The sequence below is a fragment of the Columba livia genome, chromosome 20 (assembly GCF_036013475.1).
Source record: "Columba livia isolate bColLiv1 breed racing homer chromosome 20, bColLiv1.pat.W.v2, whole genome shotgun sequence".
Lineage (NCBI taxonomy): Eukaryota > Metazoa > Chordata > Aves > Columbiformes > Columbidae > Columba > Columba livia.
Window position 1 is genome coordinate 5,346,614 of NC_088621.1, and position 26,575 is coordinate 5,373,188.

The following is a 26,575-nucleotide window of genomic DNA, read 5'->3' on the forward strand; positions in this document are numbered from 1 at the left end:
CTTTCTAGGTCCCTTCCAGTCCCTGACATTCTGTGATTCTGTGATCTGAAGTGCAAGCTCATGCCATTTTAAATAGATAAGAAACTCCAATGCTATCAGAATAACAAGTGTCAGATAACTCAACAGTATTTCAAGTTGGTCACTCTAAGGGATTACTCTGCTAACACAATACAGTTCAGCTTCAGTAGTCTAAACTTCATCAGTTTTCAATGAACAAAATTCAAGTTTGGTGCTCAGTTTAAAGTTCTCAGAGACCACAAATATAAAGAAAACAGAACAGCTTCCAAACAAAGTGAAGCAATAAATGGTTACATGCAAGATTTATATATATTATTATATACTGAGGAGTAACTTTGGATAGTTTTTATTTGGATAACTTCATTTCCAACAATATACCCAGCACAAAACTCTGTGAAAGACTATTGTAGGTGAATAAATTTTAAAAGAACGAACAAAAGTAGTGCTGCAGTCATTTACAAATTCACCAGCTAAGAGTGTGAAATAACACACTTAGCTTGTCACATGCCAGTCCCTAAAGGCTGGAAAAATCTAAATGAATTTCTTTTTTCTTTAATAAATGCCCTCTTCTCCAAGCTGTAGCAGCAAAAAGTAATTATTAATAGCATAGGTTCACAGAAGAGAAGGGGAAACCCACAGGGCTGCACATGCTATCCCTGATGGGCAAAACTAAGTTTCCACCCCCTCTCCTTCTCCCCCAACTCTTCCCAAACACCTTGTAGTGTTTCGAAATATATGCCCTCCATCCCCAAATTAAAAAAAATAAAGCTGTGCAGAAAATAAAACAACTCGTATTTCAGAAGTGAGTCAGCTCCCACTGATCACCAACCAGAATGTTATCATTATTATTATTCAAAACAAACTTGGTTTCAGGCCAAGCTGGGTGGCAGCATCGTGACAACGCAGGATGGCCGGGCAGCTGGCACTTCTAGCAAGGGTGATGAGCCTCCTGCCTGCAGAATTACACAACCTGAGCAAACTGTTCTGGGAGCTGGGAAGCCTTAAATCTTGAAACCATCAGGACACGAATGTTTCCATAGTCACAGAGAAGGACAGAGGACCCAACGGTCTGAGCAGGGATTTGCTGGGAACCAGCTGGGATGAAACAAAGCAAAGTAGGAATTTGAGCCGCCCAAACGCACACTCGGTGATTTGAGCCGTTGTTTTAAAGGGCTCCTTGGGGCACGCGACATTTTGAAAGTCTCATGTTTCTCCATTTTCAAAAGGAATATTGTCAGTTCTGAAGACTAGCCATCTTTATTCCTTTTGCTTTTTTGGATTTTAGTCTTAATATACAACATCTCCCTCATTTAATCTATACAAAAGCAATTTTGTTAAAGAACAAGTGACTAGGAAAAAGTATACTGGGTACTGCAATAAATAGCCACACAATTAAAATACTATCTTGGGCTGTAAGTAAAACTATTAAATTCAAATAACAGTCAAAATATTAACAAGTGTTCCGTATGACTGCAATATTTATATCAGCTATTATAGCAGTGACCTCCAGTTTTTCACAGCTGTGTTTAACATTAGTAAACAAACTGACTATGCTTCAAAGCAAACTTGTGAAAAAGCCTCAATACACTTCAGCCTTTTAAATTAGGCATTATTTGTTTTAAAGGTATGCTTGTGGCTTTGTTTATTGCCTACATTTCTCCCTGGCATTTGAAATAGATTTCAAGAAGCCACCCAACAGTAAGCGACTGAAATCCATACTGTTTTTACAACTCCAGCTGAGCTTGCTGTGCACAGGGAGAGGGCTCGGAAAGGTCATCATACTGTAAAAACTTATTTCAATTGTATCAGTAAGTGATAACCAACTTTAAGATATTGCACTACAATACAAATTTGGATCCAAGTCACCATTATCTAGTATGTACAGGTAGGTGCACAAGGATTTAGTTTTCAAGGCTCCATGAAGTATTATTGAACACTTATTTTTTTTCTAAAGGGGTTGAGTGCAGAAAAGTTAGTTTATTTGTGAGCCTCTTAAAACAGTAAGTACCAGGAAATCTATAAAATGCAAACTACCATCCCTATGAGAAAAGGTGAGTTACCTTTTCCATGCTGAGCTAACAACTATTAAAATAGTCAACCTGCCATCCTTTAATACATTAATCAGCTGTTTAATGAAAGTTTCCTGGTGATTTTGGTTTTCATTACTATCCAACCCATCAGCAAACCAACCTTTTTTTTTTATATTGGAGGCCTAGTGGAAGACAGTCCTTTTAAACTGGTTAATTCAATTTTTCCAATGATTACTCTTCTGCAGCAGGAAGTCGCCTTCTTTTAATAAAATATACATTCTCCAAAGAACAGAAATAAAGAGTTAATTATTCTTATTTCAAACAATGGTAATGAGCTTTTCAATGGATACCTCCAGGGATAAACAGCTGTATAGCCTAACTACTCAAATTCCAACAACATTAAATTCAGACTAAAGTCCTTAAGTTTAGGTTAATCAGCACCAGACCTTCCTCCATCTTTTATTTGTTCTACAAAGGACAGCAAAGAATTGAAAAAATCTGTCATTTTGATCACCTTGGGCCATTTTCCATGGGTCACTTTTCAAATTCTACCAAGTATTTGGGGTGTAATTTTGTGGCAGAGCTTCTGCCAACCCTCACGTATAAAAAGCCGAGCTCAATCAATCCAGTTTGATGCCCAGTGAGAAAGCTAGCTTCTTCCCACTACTAACCAGCTCCTCAACAATCTGGACGATTCTCAGGAGGTGCAGCTACATACACCAAAGAACAGAGCTCAAGCCTGGGCTGGGGTAAATGACGACGAACCAAACTGAACACAAAAAGCAGGAGCCACACTTTCAGTGCTCAAGCTCTGACTGAATTCTTCCTTCTTCCCCCCACGGCAAGGAAAACATATAGCTAAGTATCAAAAGGTATTAGAAACAGACTTTAAAATAATAAAGAAAACACAAGACTCTTTCGCTCTACAGCTCACATCCACTTGGTCAATAATTAAACACACAAAAATGTCTTACCCTCCTCGTGTTTTCCACAACTTTTTGATCTGGCTTTCCGTAATTTGGTGGATTGGCGTATGGATCGTAGCCCAGTTTTGCGAGCATGGGTGCAATCACTGGCATGTCTTGCAGAACATCAGCAGGTATCTTCCCAACCCACTTTGACAGTGCTTCCACATTGACAGGCTTGATTACTTGGTCAGTAGATCTTTCAACTCTGTAGAGGAAGAAAGAAAGGTTATATTTTGCATTCCAACCACTACTTGCTTCTTCACTAGCATTAAAACCTTTAGATTCCTGAAGGCTACTGGCCTGAGATTACAAGTCTGTATAGCAAACTAAAACGTCTGGGCACTGCCTTTTTTATTCTTCTAATTAGTAGATAAGCATCCGACTTCACATCAAATTAGCAAGAAAAGAGCCGTTAAGAGTCGAGTTTAAGAAGTTCAAAGTGGCAAGGCAGAGGACAGAGCACCACGAGGGTCATGAATCTGTAGAACCACGGTGGGTGAAACCCTCAAGAAATATTTAACACTAGGTGTTTGAAAAATGTAAGATTTACAGTCCTCTCCCTCTTTGAGCCAGCCAAGCCCAAAATCCCTTCACCGAAACTGCAAATTGAGTCAACCATTTAAAATAAGGGTGATACTGTAAGAACCAAGTAATAGGCTTGGCTAATACCTTATTTGAACCCCAAAACAATTGGTGCTATACAGCAATTAGGACCTAAATTAGTAGACATATGGCTACCTGGTGCTGAAGAAAAAGCACACTTAAGATACGTATGTTTTACCTCACTGCCATTTTACTCTTGGTAACAATAAGCTCAGCATGAAATGTTTCCTGGTGACTAATAGATGGCAAGAGATAAGCAGGGAACAACATTTAGCTGCTCCTAGGCATAGATTCAAAAATACACTATACCACATTTGGTCTTCTGTTTAAATCCTTCTCTGTCCTTTCAGTTAAGGTGGAAAGTAAAACAATTCAGTCCGAAGAACATAAGAGAGTATGGGGGAAGACAGATTGGGGACAGGAGGAAAGAAACATGCAAAAAGCAAACAGAGCAAAACAAGGGAACATACCAAGTCTTGGCAAATTTAATTATGTGTGCATATGGCAAATGCTGCCTGGTCAGTGCTCCCAGGCTCCACTGCAAAACCACAGGCACAGTTACAGCTTTAAAAGCAGCTGGTAGCACAGAACATAGAACTAATCCCAAATACTTCTATATATGCACTAGAATAAAATGAAAGGTATGCATTAAAAATAGTATATTCTGAAGTAATTTTGCCTGGACAGCTATTCTCATAATAAGCCTAACAAAAATTGCTATAAAAGGGTTGACATTTCTTTGCATCAGTGGTCAGCACAGCTGCTTTCAGTTAGGAGGCAAGTGCTAGAGCCATATTAACAATACTGGTTATAGCATGTAGCCCAGCCATAATACATTCCTTGAACAGCCACGTTGGCAATAACTTCAAACCACAGGTTTCCCGCTACTACAAATGCTGCGGTGGACATTCTTGCAGTATTTATCCTTGGAGCTGGATAAAAACCAAAATAAGGGGCAAAAATACTAAGTAAAATAGAACAACTTTGAGGCTAGGGCTGCATGAGCAACACGAAAAGCAGGGATTACTAAGCAAATACAGGAGAAGAGACTAAGGTAGCCAACAGTTTCCTCAAACCAAGCAGCCAGGGGAACAGACATAGTCAGAATCTTAAATACAGGCTGTCTAGTATCTAATATTACTATTAAAAGACAGTTGCATAAGATTTTCTGAGTCTGGAACAAGAGAGAAATGGCATTAGCTCTCTGCCTGCAGAATTCTGCAAGCCAGTGGGTGGCCAGCTCACGGCTGGAAGGGAACCAGCCTGCATGCACCATTTAATTCCATACACGCCTGAAAATAAAACACATTACACTGACCTAGAGCCTCATTCATCTCTCGCAGATTTCATTTGACATAATTAATTTTATTTCAGATTAGTTAAAAATACATTCTTAAACACTTGCTTTCCGTTACCAGGTAATAACATCATTATGAAGATCTTTTAGTGACACTGCAATCTCTCTCTCAAAGTGTTCTTAAATATTTCAAGATAAACTCACGTCAGATTTCTCTTCAAAAAACCCTCCAACAGTTAAAACACATTCAGGCATCTTATGTTGCAATGGACAGCAAAGTTGGAATTTCCTTAGATGACCTCTGAAGTTATTGTCAGCACCTTCCTTTGGAGAATCAGGTGGGAGAAAGCTAAGGCAAGGTGTATTTTGTTTGGTTGTCAAAATATAACAGGCCATCTGCACCTCTAAAGTCATCAGCAAACTATCTAACTATCTAACAAGAATCTTCTTAGAGAGTCATTTTTCTGGGCAGTTACTCCCTGCCCAGGGGAAGGAGCAGGCAGCGTTCCTGCCCGCAACCAGGAGCTGGGGATGCCAAGAGCAGGAGGTTTTAACAGGAACCAGGAATTCAAATTGGTGAATCTCAAACTCCCCCTGCAGAGTTTCAATTAGTATCATATAATACAAAAAAGAGACATCCCAGTTAGAGAATTTCATATTCACTGTTTTTTTCTGCAGCCCTCAAAAGACCAAGTCACTAATAATTATCAAATTATGAAGGTCTCTTGCAGCTGATAACCAGATCTTGCCATATATTTCAAGGGTATTTGATTAGATAAACACCACAGACATAACACTAACAAACCATCCTTTTTCCACTATTGCCAAAGCCTTCTGATATATAAACTACTTTCACAAATCATGTCATAAGATAATAAAAGCATAAAGAATTCCCTGAACAGATTGAATTGAGGGTCACTAGAATACTTTCATACTCTTTTATTTACTGAATTTGAAAGTTTGGGTAAAAACAATCCTGAAGCCACATCTTACTTTCAACCATCCATTTTCCTCGTTTTTAGAGACATGAACAAGTATTCTCAATTCTTCGCAGCCCATTCCATGAGGTTCAGCAAGAAATATTACTCGAAACTGTGTGAATTCAATAAGGTTACTAAGTTTTATAGCACAGAGGTCCATTAATTTTTAAAAACACTAATCTGGAAACTGTAAGGTAATAACATTTTACTGGAAATGGCATTATGCATGGTTATTTTTACAGGACACTTAACAGAACTTGGCAACCGCCTACTTCTATCAGTAAAAGTAAGTTTACTCCCCCCTCAGCTGCCACTGTGAAGTGGTAACATGATACAGGTAACCAACAGATACAGCTTGCAGAGACATAAAGCAGTACCCCGCTCCATGTTAATGTTATCGGAAGGTTTCAATCTGCTAACGAACAATACTGAAAAAAAAAAAAGAAAAAAGAAAAAAGGCTGAGATGCCCTCTTGATAGCTCTGAGAACACAGTGGTGGTGGCTGTGTCTCTTCAGTGGGAACAGCGATACAAAACTTCCAGGTTGTAAATCTATATCCATTATCTGGGTTTGAAGTTCTCTTCATAGCCGCTGACTAATAACTCTATGATTTGCTTTTAATCGTACTCCTCTACAATATATTAGAAAACCCACACAGTCACTTTCCTAGGCATTAAATAAACAAAAAATCTCCCAATTTTTATTTCTCAAAACTGTCTTTAAAAAATGAAAAGACTCTGTGTTCAGCAGCTTGACAGGTTTCTACCCAGCCCACACCACCTGCTGTGCAAGGTGTCTCTATTACTCAGCAGCACTTGGCCAGTGATGAATAGTCAAAAAACAGAAGCCAAAGAATTTAACTAGGCACACAAGCTGCTGGCACAGAGTCATCCATAGAATCACCTCCAGGATGGAGCACCCACAGCTTCTCTGGGCAGCCTGGTCCAGTGCCTCACCACCCTAATGGTGAAGAATTTCTTCCTTATATCTGATCTAAATCTGCCCTCTTTCAAGTTTACAATAAAATAAATAGGGCTTTTTAATCAATATTTTAGAAACTGAAGACAACATGGTAGATAAACCTGTTATAGCAAAAAAAAAAAAAAAAAGGAAGAAGAAAGATTCAAACATTCAGACCTGTTGCCCCCCATACAGACTGGCCAGCTTCCCTAGCTCAGAAGCTCAGCTGTAAATAATGGCAAAGAAATTAGAGTAGTTTAACTGGTGAACAAACTGCCTTTCCTTTTTTTCTTTTCACAATACCTGCGTAGGTTTTCTAAGCAGAGCTGGAGTTTGGTTCCTGAAAGTAGCTAAGTCAAGTGCACAGATGGCATGACAGAACACTACGAGATTTGCTTACAAGGTTAATTTTATTCAAAATGCTTGTCCTTTAGGAGCACATGCCAACAGAAAAGCACGCCAACTCTGCTCTCTATTTTATTGGAACAGCATCTCGAGTTTCCTGGAAGAGCATGTTCCTGGCAAATATAACTCAAAGGCCATTCTTGCATTGACGACAATACTTAAGTTCCTGAAATCAAATGGGTGATCTTGCTAGGATGAATAACACCAGTCTAGATAAATCAGTCCAGCTTTATTTTAGGGCACAGGGAAAAGCAAAGCTATATCGGAAGAAAGGCTGACACTAGACATCCAAATTCAAGTTAGACTGAACATTTAATTAAAAGTTCATTCATATGCTCCATACCCATATGTTAGCAGGGCAATTGATTGGTGGGAGCAACCTGACATTGCAAATTGTTAGTTAACAATCATTCTTACTTTGCAGACAATCTGCAGCACAAATCAGCTTCCCAAGGCATAATCATTATCTACTTCAAAACAGGAAACCAAGTTATAACTAGTCTTTTATAAGCAAAGTGCACTATTTTACCTCTTACAACAATACAAAGAGGAATGTTCATACTCACTTCGAAAGAGAAACACCCCCTGCTTTTCCAATCATTTCTTCATGGTGCAGCACTGCTTGGTTCCATGGGATGCGAAGAAACTTTAAGAGAGTTCTCATCCATCTTTCAGGATGCAGTACGAGTTGTTCATAATGTACCAGCATACACCTTTCAAAACCAACCTCCATACACTGGTTATACATTGTTTCTATAGCACGGTTCCATTTGGTTAAGCAGTCCCTGTAGCTGTTAAGGTCAAACCCAGCTATTGTGACTTTTCTGGAGATCATGGAATGCACAGATGCACGACCATCCCGTACCATTAGAAGGAATTTGGCATTGGGGAAAATTCTAGCAAGATAAGTTAAGGATTTTAAAGCAAAAGGATCTTTGTTACACAAATACGGAGCAGGCTCCCCGTGTTTCACAATGATTTCCAATAAAAACGCTTGCATGGCTGAGTCCAGAACCTCATCTGTGACTCCAGCTTCATCCAGTCGGATCTTCTCTTTGCTTGATCTTGCCCACATCTGCTTCACTGCCAAAATTCGTGGGATTACCCTTGTCTCTTCTCCGCATCGAATATCCGGATGGGCATCAAGCATGGCACGCATTAAGGTAGTGCCACTTCGCGGTACTCCTCCAATAAATATTAAAGGCATGTCTTTGTTGTAAGCAAAGGTTTTGTTTGCATTTACATTGGAAGCAGTTCTTACTGTGCTTTTCACACTCTCCATCCTCGCAGGCTGGCTGCGTTCTTCTATTCGATGGTGACACTCCATAGCGTGTTGGCCCAAATAAAACACTGTCACTGAGCTGATCACCAGACACGCCAATAACAAGTTCTGTTTGAGTTTTCCAACCATTTTGATCAAGACTGTAACTTCAAATTAAAGAGACCTTCTATTTCAAATTACCTTCTAGTTCACATGCCATGGGAATCCTAATCCAAAATAAATTAAGGTCTGGTGAGGGAAAAAGAAATGAATTAAAAAAATTAGAACTTTGTTAAGAACTACTAAAATCAATCAACAACCTGAGCGTATTCAATACAACTAGTATATCCTGGTGTTGCATTAAGACCAATAAATACAATTATCCCATCTAAATCATCTAGACACAATTATAATAAAAAGCCTTTTTGTCTGCCCACAGAAGCATCACAAGTTTCATGACTACAACCACTGTTTACATGGAAGTTCTCTGGTGCATTTTCACAATATATTTGAAGAATTCCACCACTGAATAGCTACTGTTTAACTTTATGGTCAAGCAAAGGCACCATTTATATGGGACTCTGCATATTAAAAAAAGCAATTATTAAGAAACCACTGTTCTTTACTAAGTGAGGTTTTACAGAAAACAAACAAACACACACAACAACACCAAAAATGATCTTTCTGAGCCAGAGTCACCCAGGTAAAACAAATTAACAAGACACCCCCCACAAATCATGTCAGAAGTCATGGAAGAATTTAACTACTAGAATAACTCTGGCTTGCTGAATAAACCATAGCAGTATACTGCTCATTGTCACATTTTCACATAACTACATTATCTCCTGTTTTGCTTGAAATCCTCTATTTCCTTCACACGAGGACACGAGGTTGTACCACCAGACAGGCAGAGCACAGAATTCCCACTTAGCACCAGAGCAGGGGCAGAAGGTAGGAAGGGAACTCCTGTTTTTCTCTTGCGGTGCATCTGAGAGCCAGCGCTGTGAGAGAATGGCTCATTCCTTCCCACTAACAAAGCTTATCCCAATCAACACTCGTCACAATACTACACTCAAAGTTGAGTTCATTAGTCTTGGTTACCAAAATTAAACTAGAATCATAACTTAAGGTTTAACTCACTTCTTTTTAAATCATAACTTAAGGATTAACTCACTTCTTATATGAAGTGGCCAAGGAGCTCTCCCACACTCTCTTGCCAGAACACCACTCTGATCATCAATTCATCCTTCATAACAAGCTTCATTCTATTTACATACCTCTTTCTTTGCTGAAGGGCTGGCTTTAACTGTACCTTCAATATTTGGACATAAAAAGAAACAAAGTCTCAGAAATTTAAGTGGAGGTCATCTGAGCAGTGCTCAAAAAGGGAAAAAACAGTGCAGTCAATACCTCCCATAGCACCAAAAAAATTCAGAAAGTCTCTCTTGAATTCAGCATGCACACCTAACTTCCAACTCCAGAAGAGGAAACTGTTCCACTTAAAACTAGCAAATAGTGCACAGAGCCTCTTTAAATGCTTTAGATACAGTAAAGATTCAATTAAAAGTCAGTACTCGTTTGAGAGAGGAGTTAACACAACAGAAACAGTATTTTGCCACAGAGCACACAGGACCTGCAAATATTTACACTTCATACAATCCCTAACATTATTCAGTTTGAGTAAATGCCAGAAAACTCATTTCCATTTTAGAAAAAATTTAAAAATGTAAAAAATCAGAAGAAGGCCTGTTGCCTGAAGGCTGAAATCCTCAATTCCCAGGTTGGGTAAAGCAGAGTAATGACTCACGCTCAGCACCATTCCAGCTGTGATTGAAAATAGCGCTGCAGTCTGTGAGTAGGTTTCCTACATTGCTCTAAGTATTGACCCCTCACGTACAAAAACAAAAATCCATCCACGTGATAAGAACACCCACACCAGTCAACCACAAATACTTTCATTTCATGCAGTAATGTTTTTGGCAAGTTCTAAGACGCCAAAGGCTGCAAGACCATAAAGAACCAGTATTAAGCTGTTCTACTACCTCCTGTACAGTTGGGGTTTTTTTGCCTGGAGCATATGACTGCTATAACCTGTGGCAAGACCAGTGCTTTTTACGTCAGGAAACCAACAGAGGAGCAGTCAGAAATAGCATCTCTCAGCAAACTAATCTGTTCTACAAGGCAGCAAACTCCCTCCTGTGCCTGAAGTTCTGTACAAAGCTCTTTGGGGCAAGTATGACATATGGGAGTTCGTGCCCTTCTAGCAGCTTGCAAACAAACCCCACCTGCTCCCTCCCCTACATGAGGAAGCGCTCTGGGTCACATCTGTCAACTGGAGGATTATTACAAGTCATTAATGTTCTGCTGTTAACAGTAAGTAAATCGATGGTGCTTAAAAATCTCAGCAAGGCAATCAGCAATCCCTTGTCAGCATTTAAGTAGGGCTTTGAAAAATGGTGGCGTTTTTAACCTCTGTGACCCAAGGAGAGCAAATTGCCACTCCCCCTAAAAACAGACAACTCCTCATCGAAAACCAAAAACCTAGAAAACTGAAAAACCCCAAACCAATGAAAAAAACCCAAACCAAATGCAGCCGCCCCCGCCGCCCCCTTCCCCGACAACACAGTCATAAGTTGAGGAAGTTGAAGATGACTACAATGGTGGAGAGAGGCCTTTAGCAGCAACACTTTCAAAGGACAGACTAAAACAAATTACTAGAAAAATTTCAATGTAACTCAAAAAAAGAAAATAGTCAGGATCTACACATTTCAGTACAAGAAAATGCAGCTAAGCAGAAGCGTACATAACTGAATTTTACTCCCAGAAAAGTCAGACCTATGAGTCAGCCACAAGAAGATGTTTGCAAAGCAAAATGAGTGCTTTGTTTCCTTCTTCTGCACACACTAATTCTCTCTCCCTCCCCCTACACGCAGCAGGTCAAGCCCTTTTTTCCTCAAGTTCATCCAAAAAATGTTGAAGATTTTTAGCTTAGTCGAGAGGCAGTAATTCATTTGTATTTTATGTCAGAACAGTTTAGGTTTTGTTGCTCCCTGCCAGAGGAAAAAAAGATGATCCATTACCACCCAGTAATAAGCAATCCTCATAAGCTCTAAAGCTCAGACTTTCACTGTGGAAACCAGAAAAGAGATGATACCCTTCTCCCTTCTCATGTTCAACCGAGAAGCTTTTTCCAAGGCTAAATTAACAGGACACCACCACTGACATTACCCATCTCAAAGGAAAAAAAAAAAACCAACAAAAACTACAAACAACAAACCAACAAACACCACACACGCAAAACCACCAACCCACATATATACTAAAGCATTTTCCCGTGATTAGCTTGTTCTCTGCTTCCATCTCTTGAACTTCTGGCTCAGATCCTGATAACTGGATCTCTTTCTAAGAAAAGCAAGTATAGCAGTACTGCTGAGATTTTTGTGTAGTGTATCTCGTTCCTGCATCTGCCCACGTGTTCATCAATGTTCGACCTCAGCGCTGCTGGAGGGAGGATCACACTGAGCTCTGTGTTAAGAGGCCATCAGGATTCCTTCTCAAAAAACTGTGCTGGAAAGCCAGAGCAAGACAGAGGGGAGGGGAAGAACACAAGACTTCGTACTACTGAAGAGTTGTCTTTTCCCTCACACTCTTTTTACAGTTTACCCTCATGTCTTCCTACCAGTTCCTATGATTTTCTTTTCCTCCTTAGGTCTACTCAATCCTTTAGTCTCTGAGGCTGTGACAGCCCCCAGAAAGCTTTATGCAGTAAGCTCCCAAACACAGACAGCAGAAAGAGAAGACTGAGACATGCTGCCTTTCAGATGCACAACCACAGTCTGACTGCTAAACCCAAAGCTTGTGGTATATACATCTGCAGAGGAAATTCATTTTACAGTGGCAAGGCAGCCAAGTTAAATGGGAAAAAAGCCTGAACTGTTATCCATTGTCACTCTCTTCTCTGCTCTCTAAAATGCTGCTAGGACTTGAAGAAGCAAATGTCAGCCATGCCAGTATCTTCTTTGCCTCTTCTTGCACCTTCACTTTTCCTCTGTAAAAATAAATACTAGAAAGGCAGCAGATACTAAGAATCATCATCAAAACAAAATACATCTAGAAAACTGGAAGCAATGTATTTCTTAGAGGAAGCTCCATATTAAGTTAATCAAACAGTCCAAGGGAGAAGTCTTTGCATACAATGTTAGTCTTTCAGCATTCCTAAATGAAAGCTAAATAAAGGAATTCCATAAAACCTTTCCTTCAGTGAACTGGTTTGTTCCTGGTCATTTGTGTTTGTTCACCACAAAGAAGATTGCATAGGAAAGCCAAAAGTTACATGATAATGGTATAGCACACCACCAGGGAACACGACTGAAATATTCGCAGTGTACCACTTCAAGAAGCTATCCAAACTGTCACAGGCTCATTGAGGAGATTGTTCCAAAAATCATTTAAGTATTCGGGAAGCATTGTTATGCCTTCAAAGTGGCATTTGCACAATCAGCTTAATGATCTCCCCACAGATCGGTATCACGTATTACTACCAGTCACGCAACAGAATCATAAAGAGGAATGTCAAAGTACAGCACAAGCAAGCAAACCCCAAGCAAAATACTCAGCAAAGCTAGAAATAAAAATCAAGAAGCCTTGAGTACCATGTCCATCTTTAGATTTTCAAGCCATCATGGCTGTCAAGCCCTGCAGCTCTTTTCTCTAGACTTCTCCCCCCATTAGTTATACAGTAAAAAAGGGTGAGAAAATAGAATGAGCAATTTTTATTCACCTCCACAGAGAAATAAGCAGTAAGTCACCTGGTGGAAAGCATCTGGGATGAAAGACAGTCAACTAGACCTGGTGACACCTGTCTTCATGTAGAACAGCGTGACAAGGAGAATAACAGGACAAAGTTAGGCAAAATTAGCGTAAGGGAATGCAGATGTGTGAACAACGTTCCCTTACAGTTCACACTATAGGAACTATAGGAACGTTGTTCACACATTTGCAATCTCTTGAAGCTTTTTTTTTTTTTAATTTAAAGCTCTGAAAAATTGTAAATGCTGAATTAACCTCCACTGCTGATTCCAAAGATTCCACTGCAGGCAACTATGTAATAGTTCCACTATTTCTAATACAATCAGGTTACAATGAATTAAAAAAAAATATGTACACACGATTACGCATTTCCTTCATATAATCAATAGGTAAAAGACGAAACAAGCTGTACCATTTCCTTTTAAACCCCAACCCCCCCAAAACCAGCTTTCTTTATAACCCTTCACTACACTAGAAAGATTTCAGCACTCCATTATACAATAACATACTTGAAAGAATCAAACTCCTTAATAACGCTATAAAGATACAGACCTACAAAAACCTGCATGACACATTCAGAATAACACATGCAAGTCGCTCTTCCCAGCAATACCACCAGCAGAACCGCTGCCAGCTAAGAGACATATTAAGTGTGCTATAAAACCATTGCTAAAATGCTTACACATACCATGACTATTATACGTTGTGTTTGCACATAGAAACACTCTTTTTATGGACCTCCCCTGCTCCACCGCGGTATTTACAGCGGGGCAGCCCCCGCGGCCAAGCTCCCCCGACACACCCCGGAGCCAGCGCTGGGAGCCCCGGGCAGCTCAGCCCGTACGGAAACTTTCGGATTTACCCGCCTCGGATCCGCCTCGCACCCCGAGCCGGCCCCGCCGCACATCCTCGGCCGCTCCCGGCTGCGATGCCCGTAGAACCGAGCGCCCCGGACAGCCGAGTGCCCCGGCCCGGCCCGGCCCGGCCCGGCCCTCCCCGCCCGCAACGGCGCCCGAGGGGCGCAGGCACCGAACAGCCGCCTCAGGCCGCGGCCGCCCCCCAGCCCGGCCGACAAAGGCAACGGCTGTGGCAGCACCGGAGCCGGCCCAGCGCCGGGCGGGGCAGGGCGGAGCGCGACGGCCGCCGCCGGGGCTGCGCGGGCAGTGAGGGGGAGAACGGCCACTCCCCGGGCCCGCTACACCCGCCCCGCCTTTCACCTCAGGTGCGCGGCGGGAAGCGGCTCCTCACCTGCGCTGCCACCGCCCCCGCGCCGCGGCGGCCGCTGCCAGGGCCGGGCTGGAGCCGCGCAGCAGCAGCACCGCTGCCCGTTCTCCGCCGCGGCTCCCCGCGAGCACCATCGCAGTGGGCGGCGACCGGGACCGGGACCGGGACCGGCTGCCGCGCCGCCGCTACCCCCCCTCAGCCGCGCGGCGGCGGCTGCCATGGAAATCACAACCACGCCCTGATTGGTCGCGGGCCTCGATGTGTCGCGGGACGCGGTTGGGCAGACTCTGGAAATTGGCAGCTAAGGGGGCGGGCCCAGGCGGCGGGCCCGGGCCCGTTAACCCCTGCGGGGGCGGCGGGCCCGACGGGAAACATCTGGAGCGCGCAGCTGGAGCTGGCGGGCGCACATGGTGGGGTGGGGGGGAAGAGGGAAGCTGCCACGTGAGCATCTGGATGAGCCCATGTGCGCCGACGTCTGGACAGCTGTGCCAGACAGATGGAAATGGCTGGGAACATCTGGATTTAATCGCAGCTCACTCCCCAAGAACCTGCCACCATTGCTCGCAAAGGTAAAGGCTTGACCTGTAAGAATATTTTAACCAGAAAAGGCTTGAACTGTAAGAATATTTTACAAGAAAACTCTTTACCAAATGCCACCTGCTGGCTTAAGTTTCAGAGGTTGGTCTTGCAGGTGAAACCATCCAAAACACACAGTCCCATTGCCCGGGGCAAATGGGTTTTAAGTGCAGTGCTGCAACTATCTGATAAATTTTGAAAAGCTATATTTAAACATTTTAATAGGCATGAGGCACTGGCAGTGCAGGACGGCGGGTAGTGCTGTCTGGCTCAGAGCTCAGGTGGCCACTGGTGTCACGCACCTGTTCTGCGGCAGTGGCAAAGCACAAGCCATGTGTCCAACACGTGTGCAACTGTGCAAACATCTGGAACAGCATCAGGATGAGCACAAGCTCAAGCCTGAGCCGGCTGCCGGCACATCCCACAACTCCTCTGGCCCACAGCTGGGTGAAGCGGCCAGGCAAGGAATGAGGATGATTTACACCAGCTTGTGTCCCTGGAGGCAGAGCTACTACAAGCTCAATCCACGAGGAGACTCACGTCTATAGGTTAAGGCACCTCTGACCTCAGGCCATCCAACTGCTTCCTTCTCAGTGCTCTAACAGGCAGCTTTTATCCCTATAGAGCTGGAAAAAAGGTTGAATTTGACTTATTAACACAGTGATCCATAAAGACTGAATCAAACCAAAAAATGTGTTTCTTCTGTACGTACAGGAGCTCTGGCCCAGCTGCCATCACCGTATGCAGACAAACACCCCATGGAAATGTCAGCGCTGCTGCAGAGTCATATTGAAAGGAACGATCCTATGGGATATTCCCCAAGTTTGTGTTGTTTGCCAAATGGGGAAAAAAAAAAAAAGAAAAAGCTAAGGGATTTAACATGATGCAAACCCAAAATTCAGGCTGGGAAAAGCCACCTCCACACTGAGCAGTGATGCTCAACAGACCTGCTCATCCCTCACCTGTGCTCTCTGGTTCCCAACCCCTCCTGCATCCAGGACATCCCCTCTGCTGTCACTGCTGCAGCACAGGGCTGGCAAGTAACGACAGTCACCTCGGATTCGGTGCCACCAGGCCCAGTGAGGGCTCAGCTGGCAACAGCACCAGCAGCAAGTCCTTGGTATAAAAAGGATGGGAACCACCTTGTTGGATGGTGGGATGGGAACATCCCCTTTTAATCCCGAAAGCCCACAAGCCAGGTCTGACTCACCGTCCTGTCTCCTGGAGGGACGGAACAAATCCCGCGTGGCTGGGGAGATAAACCAGCTGGGCTGTGCCGTCATCCAGCCCCACGGGGTGCGGAGCGGCGGTGCCTGAGCTGACAGCGATACCGTCACGATGCAAGAATTAATCACAGCCCATTACCTCGTTTCCATAGCGCTTGCAAAGCGCATGTCATAAAACTTTTACCAGCCTGTCAGGACACGGTTTCCACCGGCACCGATGAGCCGACACTCGCTGCCTGCGCTGCCCAGAGCCGATCGGGACGGTTCTGCCTCCTGCTTCTCCAAGGCGATAGAGAAGCATCGCTATTGAGTGGGGCCAACGTGGTGCAGCAGGCAGCTCATGCACATTTTATTTGTTAAGAAAACTAAGCTAAGGCAGCCACGTGAGCAGATACGTAATGTTCAAGGCAGTGGCAAGTATTTTCACGGTGGGAAAAGCTTTGCCCTGTCAGGCCTGAGTTTTAAGCATACCTAATGCCCGTAAGGCTTTCAGATGTGCCCAGGGAGCTGCTGGAGTGCAGAGAAACCAGCAGCTCCTTTCAGGTGGTAAAATTCCTTTCAAATTTCTTTTCTGTGACAGCTATTGACTGTCAATAAATAAAAAATAAATGTCATATGCTCCCGATTGCAGCTGGATTTGAACTAACGATCTAAAGATGAAACAGCCTGTATCCTGTTTCCAGTAAGTTTGCTTCGATCCATTAAACAGCACTTTTCAGATTGCTTTATTGGTTTTTCTTTTATGGCTTTAACTGTGACTCACACAGATTGTCCCTTTTAAAAGCTTCCAATCTGTGGCAATCAAACAGTGCCTCCAGGGGGGAAAAAATGCTGTTCTCCAAGGGAAAAGCTGCTGTACAAAGCAGATGGAGCTACTGTACACAGCGGCTGCCCCATGCTGGGCCCTTCTTTAATCAGCGCTTGTCTGGGAGCTGCGGATCAAATAACCCATCAAATATTGCATCACTCAAAGTCTCGGTACAGACAGAGCTTAACTCTCAGCTGTGAAGTTGCTGTTGCCGGTGGATAAACACTATGAGAAGTGAGAGCACTTAATTGCTCAGCATTTCACAGTTGTATTTTCTGTAACTCTGGATGGCCAGAATTTGCTCCATTTTCTACCTTAAAGCTGGGAAATAATTCCTCCTCACCAGGGGCTCAGCCACATGCATGGTGTTACTTAGAAGCCTACATTAATTTTTTTTACCTGTTATTTCCAAATGTGAGCCTTAACATACACCAAACTTTTCCTCCAAACCACTGCTATGGCAGAGACCAAGCTGGACCTCATTGCCTGGAGGGACCAAGACCCCTTCATGTGTTGGGTCAGGGGTACATCAGCGGTCCAGGACATGCTGGAGGAGCCAGGAGCTGCCTGCACAGCCGCAGGGGACACAAATGGTCACAGATCCAGCAGCAGAGACAGGTCGTGCTGATTTACCTTGTACCAAACAGCATCTTTCCTGCCACATCACACAAGTTGCTGGGCCAGCGCACGAGCAAAGTCCCCAGCACATCGCCCAGACCTCTGTGAGCCCCTGGTACATTCAGGGACAATAATGGGTCTTTATTTTGTTTTCCCTCCATGGACTTCCAATACAATGCTTTCCTGACACCAGCTCCACTCCAAAAGCAGTCCCAAATACAATTCAAGTGTGGTCTTCAAAAGCGACAGAAAGCTTGCTAGTCCATATATCCTGGCCCTCATCCAGGAGCCTTTTACCTTAATTCCACCTTCCCAATCCGAAGAATGTAAAGAATTTCCCTCTGGCTCTGCCCAGCTCATTCCGCAGCCCAGAGCGAGGAGAGCTGTGCTTGCTGGCTTAGGCACGTTCTCGCCAGAACTGTTAAATATTATTCTTTTTCCTCGAATGCCTCGGCAGCGATTGCACAACCCGCCTTTTCGCCGGCTGCCTCGCACAGGGAGGATCTCTCCTGCGCTGAGAGGCAGAGGGAGGAGGGTTGGTGCTTGTGGCTTTGATTCCAACTCAGCTTTTCTGCCTTGAAAAATCTTCCCTCTACCTCTCCTAAAGGAATGAACTGAGAGAACAGTGGAATTTGGAGGGTGCTGATATGATAAAGCACAAAGCAACTGGGTTGGATTTCAGCATCTGGGAAATTCATTTGGCCTTTGGGTAGAAGTAATTCTGAAACCCCAAGCCCCTGGGCTGTCTCATCTCCCAGCCTGGAGCAACGAGCAGCCCCGCTTAAGGCTTAAGTGCTTAGTTGGCTTTGTGTCAAAGACAAGCTTAAGTCAATCCTGTTATCCCTGCCTTTATGGATACCAACAAACTGCCCTCTGACCAGGGGAATAAAGGATGGACCTAACACCTGATGACAAAATGACCTGTGGGCAGTCAAACCAACACAGACCTCAAGCCCTGGGGCAGTGTCCACCTCTGCATCCCTGGCCTCTCAGATGCCCTGATCTGTCTTGGGCTGAGGGTTATTCCAGAGCCCAGATGCAGAGTGGGGATGGGAATAACCCACTCGTGGATGCAAGTCACAGCAGGACAGGGAGCAATGGGGACAGCTGGCACCCAGCACCGCAAATGGATCCCAGTAAGTACAGACTGATCCAAAAAACCAACCCAGCCTGGATGTTCAGGGAAGACTTACGATCCCTGGAGGAGAATATCCAAGGGCTGTGTTCATGAGGCTCTGAGTTTAGGGAAAACAAGCCCCACAGGACATTAAGCTGATGACATTCCCATGTCCCCTCACAGCAGGAGAATAAGACGTTTCTGCTGAATGGATGTTTCTGCACCCAGAATCTTGCCTCGCACTTATCGCAGTCCGTCTCACGAGCAGAGCAAACCTGTCAGCTGCAAACCCAGCGAGGACGCTGTTTAACTTGGAAGGATGCTAATGTCTCTCTCCACGTCTCCCAGAGGCACACTCATTTTTACTGCTTTTCTCTGCTACTGATATTATTTTGCCGGCCCGGCTGCCTCGTGTATCGATCGTGTCAGCGGTGAAAAGTCTGCCCTTGGCAGTGCAGAATTTACCCCAGGGGATGCCGGAGCAGACGTGGCGCAAGCACCAATGGGCTGGGGCACCCTGGGCATTCTCAATAGCCACATAATTAGTATTTCATAGCCAAAGCCAGCAAAACCAAGCTGTGGGAATCACTGCAGGACCAGAAAGGTGCCATTCTCAGTGTTTGCCAGCAAAAATACTCAGCTGCCAGCCCAGGGATCCACCTAACCTGCACGCACAGCATCATCCTTGTGCATAACCAGAAAGCACCACTCCTCTACCCCCGGCTTTGCCCCAGGTTCACAGGTGATGATCCCCCAGGTCTCACATGGCTCATGGCATCATAGAATACCAGGTGGGAAGGGACCACAATGATCATCTGGTCCAACCTTTCTTGGCAAAAGCACATTCTAGACAAGGTGGCCCAGCTGAATCTTCCATGTGTCCAACGTTGGAGAATCCACCACTTCCCTGGGGAGACTATTCCAATGGCTGATTGTTCTCATTGTGAAAAGTTGTTTCCCTCTCGTGTCCAAATTGGGGGTTAATCCCCATGCCCCCCCTGTTAGCACAGCATGGTCGCTCCTCTCTACCGGGAGAGGAAAATCCTCCCGTGTGTGGAGAGGTGGCTGCAAGCGGAGCTGCTGTGGGTTTGTTTGGGGTTCTTTTCCTCACCCTTATTCCAATTCCTCCACCTGCTTAAGGTATAAATGCTTGGTTATTGCTCAGAGAAGGATGTGCTAACACATTTAATTGGGAAGGATCTTTAGGAAGTAGCTGCCATCCTTTAAATGCCAGAATCTCTAGAGAATCTTCTTAACAATCCTGCAAGTCTCCAGGCCCTAAAGTTCTTGTTTGGCTGATAATAAAGCGCACCCTGGAAAGCAGTGCTTTGTGACAAACAGCTCCATATTCCCCCGTCTCTGTCTGATCTCGTGTCTGCTGCTTTATAAATGTGACAGCCGAGAACTGATCTTTCCACATGCCTGGAGAAATAATTACAGACTAGGAACGTCCCCGCGCAGTCCTCGTCCCTGCTCTCACAGGCAAAGCGTTTTAGGCATCATATGTATTTATTTCACCAGGAGATTTTTTCCCCAGCTGTAGGAGCCTCCGGAGGTGCACAGCCCTTGGGTTTTTCCAGCCGGTAGGCAGTTCTAGCCATCCAAGATACACAGAAGGAGCTGTTTTTCCAGTCAGAAAGCAGGAGTGAATACCCTCCCCTTTTACATTTATAAGCATCTTCCCGTGTTCTTGGCTTGCAGACAGCTGCCTATGTGGCACAACAGACGTGCACAGGCAGAGCGCTCATCGCCAGCACGGGAACATCCGAGAATGAGCCATTGCCTAATTCCTTCTTCTCCTTTAGGGTTACCTAAAAAAGTAGAATAAACTCCCCCTGATATCACAGAGACTGGCTAAGCTGGGTCTGGTTTTCACAAACCAGCGAGGAGCGATGCTCAGAGCGCCCTGTATCCGCACAGCCCGGCCTCGGCACGGTTCTCCATCATATTCACGGGCATCTGCCTGGGAAAGCAGGGCTGGCAGCACAGCAACGCCAGCGGGACAGGGATAAGTCTTGTGGGACTTGTCCCGTGAAGTTTAAATGCCACAAAGTACCCAGCGGTTTGCAGGATTAAGTCCGCTCATGTGTCAGCCACTTAATGAGCTAAATATCCATTAGCTTATTTATAAAGCCAGGGATACAAGAAATGATCTCATCTGTGTCTGGAAAACAGCACGGGGAGGTGAAAGAGCAATTCACAAACCCCAGCGTTTAAAGGCAAAACAAAAATCCCCTTCAGGCCAAAGACACAGAGCCCTGCTTGCATCAGATCAAAGGATTTCAAACCACCGGGTTGTGATGGTGACACTGAGACACCAGTGACACCGCCGGTGGGATGAGTTACTCCGGAGCAGGACGGCCAGCACAGCTGGCCCTGCAGAACTTGGCTCTTGCCATCGCAGCGGTTTTGAAAGCAAATATATCCCATTGTCTAAACACGTTGGCATCTCTCTCACGCACAAGGCGCGGGCGTTTTGAAAGTGGCGACTGTACAACGGGAGCGAGCAGGTCCGCCACTCGTCCCTGTGTCAGCTGCCAGTTTGCAAGCAGCTATAGAAGTGTAAACACTTTTAAAATCACCTAAAGCTCTGAAGGAACACCATTAATGCTGCTAATGAAATCATACACAGTGCAGCCCTTTTCTTTGAGTTGCTTATGAGTGGTGTCAAAATTCACACTATTAAAGGTGAGACAAGACAGAATTTAAATCCCATCCCCACCATGGTTTTTTGTTCCAGACTTGCAGTATTTTCATCATGCTCTGCCTCCTTTATGGTTGAGCTTGATTTGTCAGCTAAAAGGAACTGAATTTAAACCTTCATTCTCCCTCCACAGGTGCTGCCATGTGGCCCCATCGCTTTCTGCTCATCACGGGCAACTGCGGGTTCAGCCGCTGTGGTTTGGCACCTTTCCTGGGGGGAGATGAGGAGGGCAAATAACAAGAAATAAATAATAAATAATAAACAAAATCCTATTGCTGTTGGGGACAGACTCCTTTGCTGGATCCAGCACCCTTGAAAACCCTTGGTTTAGACCCATTTATTTATTCCCAAGGTTGTATCTTCAGGTCTTGAGCGAGGCAACGTTGTGAAACGGGTGAAGCCTGAGCCCCTGGGCCAAAGTCTGGAAGAACAGTAAATAGGGGAAGGACGAGCAGGACCTTCAGGAGCTCCCTCTTCTTGTTTGGTTTCCATCAATCATTTATTTTTACGGTGGCCTTTTGAAACAGAACGCAGCCTGTAATGCTTGCTATGAGCTTGTGGAGATGCTGCTGGGTTTGCTACAGGGAGGGGAATGGCCCTAATTGAAAATAAAGGAGGTACCTTCGTTTGAGAGGTGATGGGAGCGGTGGGACCCAACTGAGAACCCGAGGGTGTGAAGACATTTGAAACCTGCGCCCAACAAAAAATGGCCTGTATGAAACTATAAATTAACTGTAGACAAGCGACAAAATCCAGACCTCCTTGCTCCCTGTCCTCTGCTCTAACCACCGGATAACATCCCCCTCAACCATAAAACAGATGTTAAATTAAAAAAGCAGCACGGAGAATAATAAAACACAGCAAAGAAATCATCTACCAAGCTTCTGCGCCTTTATGCGAAAAACCTGGGGCACAATAAGAAACAGCCTCTTTTCTTTTTTCTTAAGAAAACCAAAATTGCACCAGCAGAGGCAAACAATAAACCCATCTTCCTGCAACAGCACTTTGAAATCAATGAAAGAGAGCAGCCATCAATATGCTGGTTTTCTAGACTGAGATGGGGAAAGAGGGAACAGAAACAGCAAAATCAGGAGCGCTCGGCCCATCCTGCATCCAACACCCCCCACGGCTTCTCCATCATTTCCTCGTACACACACACACAAAAAGAGATGATTAACAGCAAATGCTAAATGCCTCCACCTATTGCCATAGGAACCTGCTGAATTCTGTAGGTGTCATCCCTGACATTAACTTCTGCTTGTTCTCCTACATCCTATCCTATAGGAATATCCTATTTCTTGTTTTCCTGAGGAAAAATGAGACTTTCTCCGCCAGAAGCAGAGCAGAAGGGGCAGAACTCCGGCCAACGTGCTGCTGACGCTTGTAAAATGAAATAAGAAACTTGCTTCACTCATGTGGCCGGCGAGAAGCTTTTACCCTTAGATCAGGGCTTTCGATTCCAAATACTTTGGGTTCCTTTGGAAAGAAATCCCAGCCTGGCTCTGCAAACAGCCTCTGCCTAACCCAGGGTGGATGGAAAACGCTTTTGTTTGGTTTAATTTTTTTGGTGGGTATATCCACAGCTCATTGCACAGACGTGATAAGAGGCAGCAATGATGGCAGCAAACCATCGGGGACCCAGATCTGCAATGTAGCCCCTCAAATCGGGTGTGTCCATATGGAAAACCTCCCCACGCCAACCTGGGGCGAAAGGCAGATCCGTTCTCCCCACCGACCATGGTAAAGCACCAACCTGCAGCCACTGGCACCAGCAATACATGGTCCTGTTTATCTGCAGAGCCCCCATGAACTACCCTGTGCAAGGATGTGAGACATTAATCCTAAAATGCATTTATTTCTATAGATAGATATAGATATAGATATATAGATGAGATAGATATAGATGATATAGATAGATATAGATATAGATATAGATATAGATATAGATATAGATATAGATATAGATGATATAGATATAGATATAGATATAGATATAGATATAGATATAGATATAGATATATAGATATAGATATAGATGAGATAGATATATAGATATATAGATATATAGATATATAGATAGATAATGCACATTCATGTACTGGAACAGGCCCCCCAGGGAAATGGTCACAGCACCAAACCTGTCAGAGTTCAGTGAGCATCTGGACGATACTCTCAGTCATATGGTTTATTTTTAGGTAGTCCTGCGAGGCGCAGGGAGTTGGACTCGATGATCCTCATGGATCCCTTCCAACTTGAGATATTCTATGGTTCTACGTACATATATATATGAGAATTTCTGCCCCGGTCGGTGTTTTTGGTGGGGTCGCCTTGGCTGGCTGCTGGGGGCCCACCCAGCCGCTCCCTCCCTCCCCTTAACAGCACAGGGGAGACGATAAGCTGTAAAAAAAGAGCTTGTGGGTCAAGATAAAGACAGGAGACACCCCACGGCCACCAAACCACCGCTCTGGCGGCTGCAGCAACACCCACCCATGGTTTGAATGTCCAAAAATCATCCAACAAGTGCTTTTCACCAGCATCAACGCAACGGGACACAAGCAAGGCAGCTCCGCTATTTCTCCTCCAGTGACTAAGAAAATGTGACTATGCGATCAACCCTCATGAATGCGTTTGGGGAAGGCTGCCAGTGCCTGCATTTGATTTTTTGCCTAAACTCCAGCCAGCTTAACGTAACATCAGCTTGGAAGCCATAAAACATGAGACAAACAATGTAAACCAATGCGACCAGCAAAATTTAACAGGAAACAGGCTGTGCTCTTTATTCTCTGGATGGGAGAGCAGCTGGCCGGCTCAGCCACGATTACCTCTGAAAGTCCTTGCACCCGTTTGCTTATTTGCAAGCAGGTCAAAGGGAGCTGAAAGTTGATTTCATGTAACGTGGGGTTTGGTATAAATCAACTGTATATGACTTAATGTTGGACAAAAGACAGAAAAGTCATAAAGAGAGAGAAATTGAATACCATTAGGCTAAAAGACTGGAGAAAAAGCAAGTAGCGGGATGAAACTGATGTCTGGAGATGCTGGGATTTATTGCTTATCTAAGGACTGACAGCAAGGGGAGCGGCGCATGTCGCCACAGGAGCGAATGTCTGTGCCACGAAGCTACAAATAACTGCACTTAAAACCTCTTTGGGGTATTTTAAGGCAGGGAACAAGGCTGGCAGAGAGCTCAGTGTCACTTCTCTCTGCAGCAGATATATTCTCACAATGGTCAGGGCTGTGCTGGAGGGTCTCAGCTGTGCTCATCGGTCCCAAAAAGACACCAGGGATAAAGCCGGAATGTGGTGCTGGGAAGGCTGGGAGCCAAGCGCTGAGCCATCAGGGCCAGCTCACGAAGCGCCCAGCCAATATCATCCCTCTCACAGGCTGATCAAAGTCCACTAAAATCCATTTCCATTCATTTTCTCCCCTTATAGAGCTGCTGCAAAACCCCGGCGGCAGCGCCCACTCAGTGCTGCGTGTCCCAGCAGGATTACACCGTGGTAACGTCACCAACACCTTCACATTGCCAAAACCGCCACCCCAAAGGAGGTTTCACCAAAACCAGCCACTGCCCTAAGTGCCACCCACCTTGTGGAAGAGCATCCCGATCACCCCCAGCCCGAGCGACGCAGCCCCGACTCACAGCACTGCCGAATTTCACCTTTTGAGACTCAAACAGGTGATTCTGGTCCCCATGGGCAGCACCGAGCGGCTCCGGGCAGACCCCGTCCTTCCCACCGCAGCCACCGACCGCCAAACGGATCACCAGTATTTGGAGACAGGATCACCAGTATTTGGAGGCAGGATCACCAATATTTGGAGAAGGGATCACCAATATTTGGAGAAGGGCTCAGCCTGTTGCTGGAGCCTGATTTCAGGCCGATCGGGAGGATCTCCGCACGTCGAGAGGCGGCTCAGGACACGCATCAGGTCCTCGGTGATCTCTCCCCACCAGCTGCTATTTCTTCCCCACCCGCTTTTATAGGAGCCTGATGGCTCCCATTGGCTCGAGCCACACTTATTCTAGTGACTACTATGACCCATCTAAATTGCGTTAAATTATTTCTCAGTTCATTGTCCTGCAGAGATTAGTTACATATAAGCATATTTTAATGATTAACTATTGGGCTCTGCTGAGGCCCCAGCAAAAAAATGCAGAATCCGCAGCCTCCTGCCGTCCCTCCCTCCCCTCCCGCCAGCTCCCCACTTCATCACCACTCTCACAATATTGATGATTGTCTTCAGAGCCGCCGCTCCTGGCCTGATCCAACCAGCTCGGCTGGCACTGGAGGGACAGCTCCAGCTCTGAGAGCTGCAGGAAAGCAGAGAAAAGGGCTGAAAGAGCTCAAAACGAAGCAGCAACTTTTGGAAGTTAAATCATGAACAAGCAGCGTTTGTAGGGTCAAACATAGGTTTTGGAGTGAATCACAGGCTTTCTCGGTGCGCTGTGCACTAGAGATGAGCTGGAATCCACAGTCAGACCTCGGTCTCCGTTGATGTGATGGAGCACAAGAAGATGCTGGTGAAGTGAACCGGGCCAGCCAGGGTCAGTGCAGAACCATGGATGCCACCTGCGGTGCCCTGGGCAGTTCTTCCCACACATACTGACAGTCAGGGCAATTTGGGGCTGGATTCACCTTTTGAGCCACTCCAAGCATTTGTGCACAAAGAAAATACATCAGAAAGCAGCAACTGCGCATCCTTACATGCACAGAGCCCTGTCTGAGCACCCCCTGCTCCAGCACCCACATCCACAGGGCAAAGCACGTCACTCCGTGCAATAAAGCTGAATGGGATAAATTGTATTTTGCCGGAATAATATTAGACACTTGCACACTGCTCATCACTGCGTGGGGATGAGTTACACACTGACACCAAAAGCACTGCAGGGTTGGGGGGAATGTCCCTGTCACCGGCTTGTGCTGGACCCCGGGAGCTCTGTGTATCACCACGACCCGCAGCTGGCTTGAT

General features: G+C 45.0%; 1 protein-coding gene across 14 annotated transcripts in view; it reads right to left on the reverse strand.

Moving 5' to 3' along the window:
* The window catches only part of TPST1 (tyrosylprotein sulfotransferase 1), a 36,512-nt gene extending 10,975 nt beyond the window's left edge, over nt 1-25,537 (reverse strand). For 2 of the 14 annotated variants that reach the window (XM_065037020.1, XM_065037008.1), the window contains exons 1-3: nt 14,580-14,772; nt 7,828-8,771; nt 3,023-3,221 (exon numbers count right to left, since the gene is read on the reverse strand). In XM_065037020.1, the coding sequence (XP_064893092.1) occupies nt 3,023-3,221; nt 7,828-8,672 (1,044 nt within the window). In that variant the 5' untranslated portion in view covers nt 8,673-8,771; nt 14,580-14,772. Of the gene's footprint in view, nt 1-3,022; nt 3,222-7,827; nt 8,772-9,696; nt 9,835-13,302; nt 13,385-14,019; nt 14,467-14,579; nt 14,774-25,192 lie in introns of those variants that run through there. The other 12 variants (XM_065037014.1, XM_065037022.1, XM_065037011.1 and 9 more) reach the window with 12 other exon arrangements.
* Between the last annotated feature and the right edge of the window lie 1,038 nt (nt 25,538-26,575).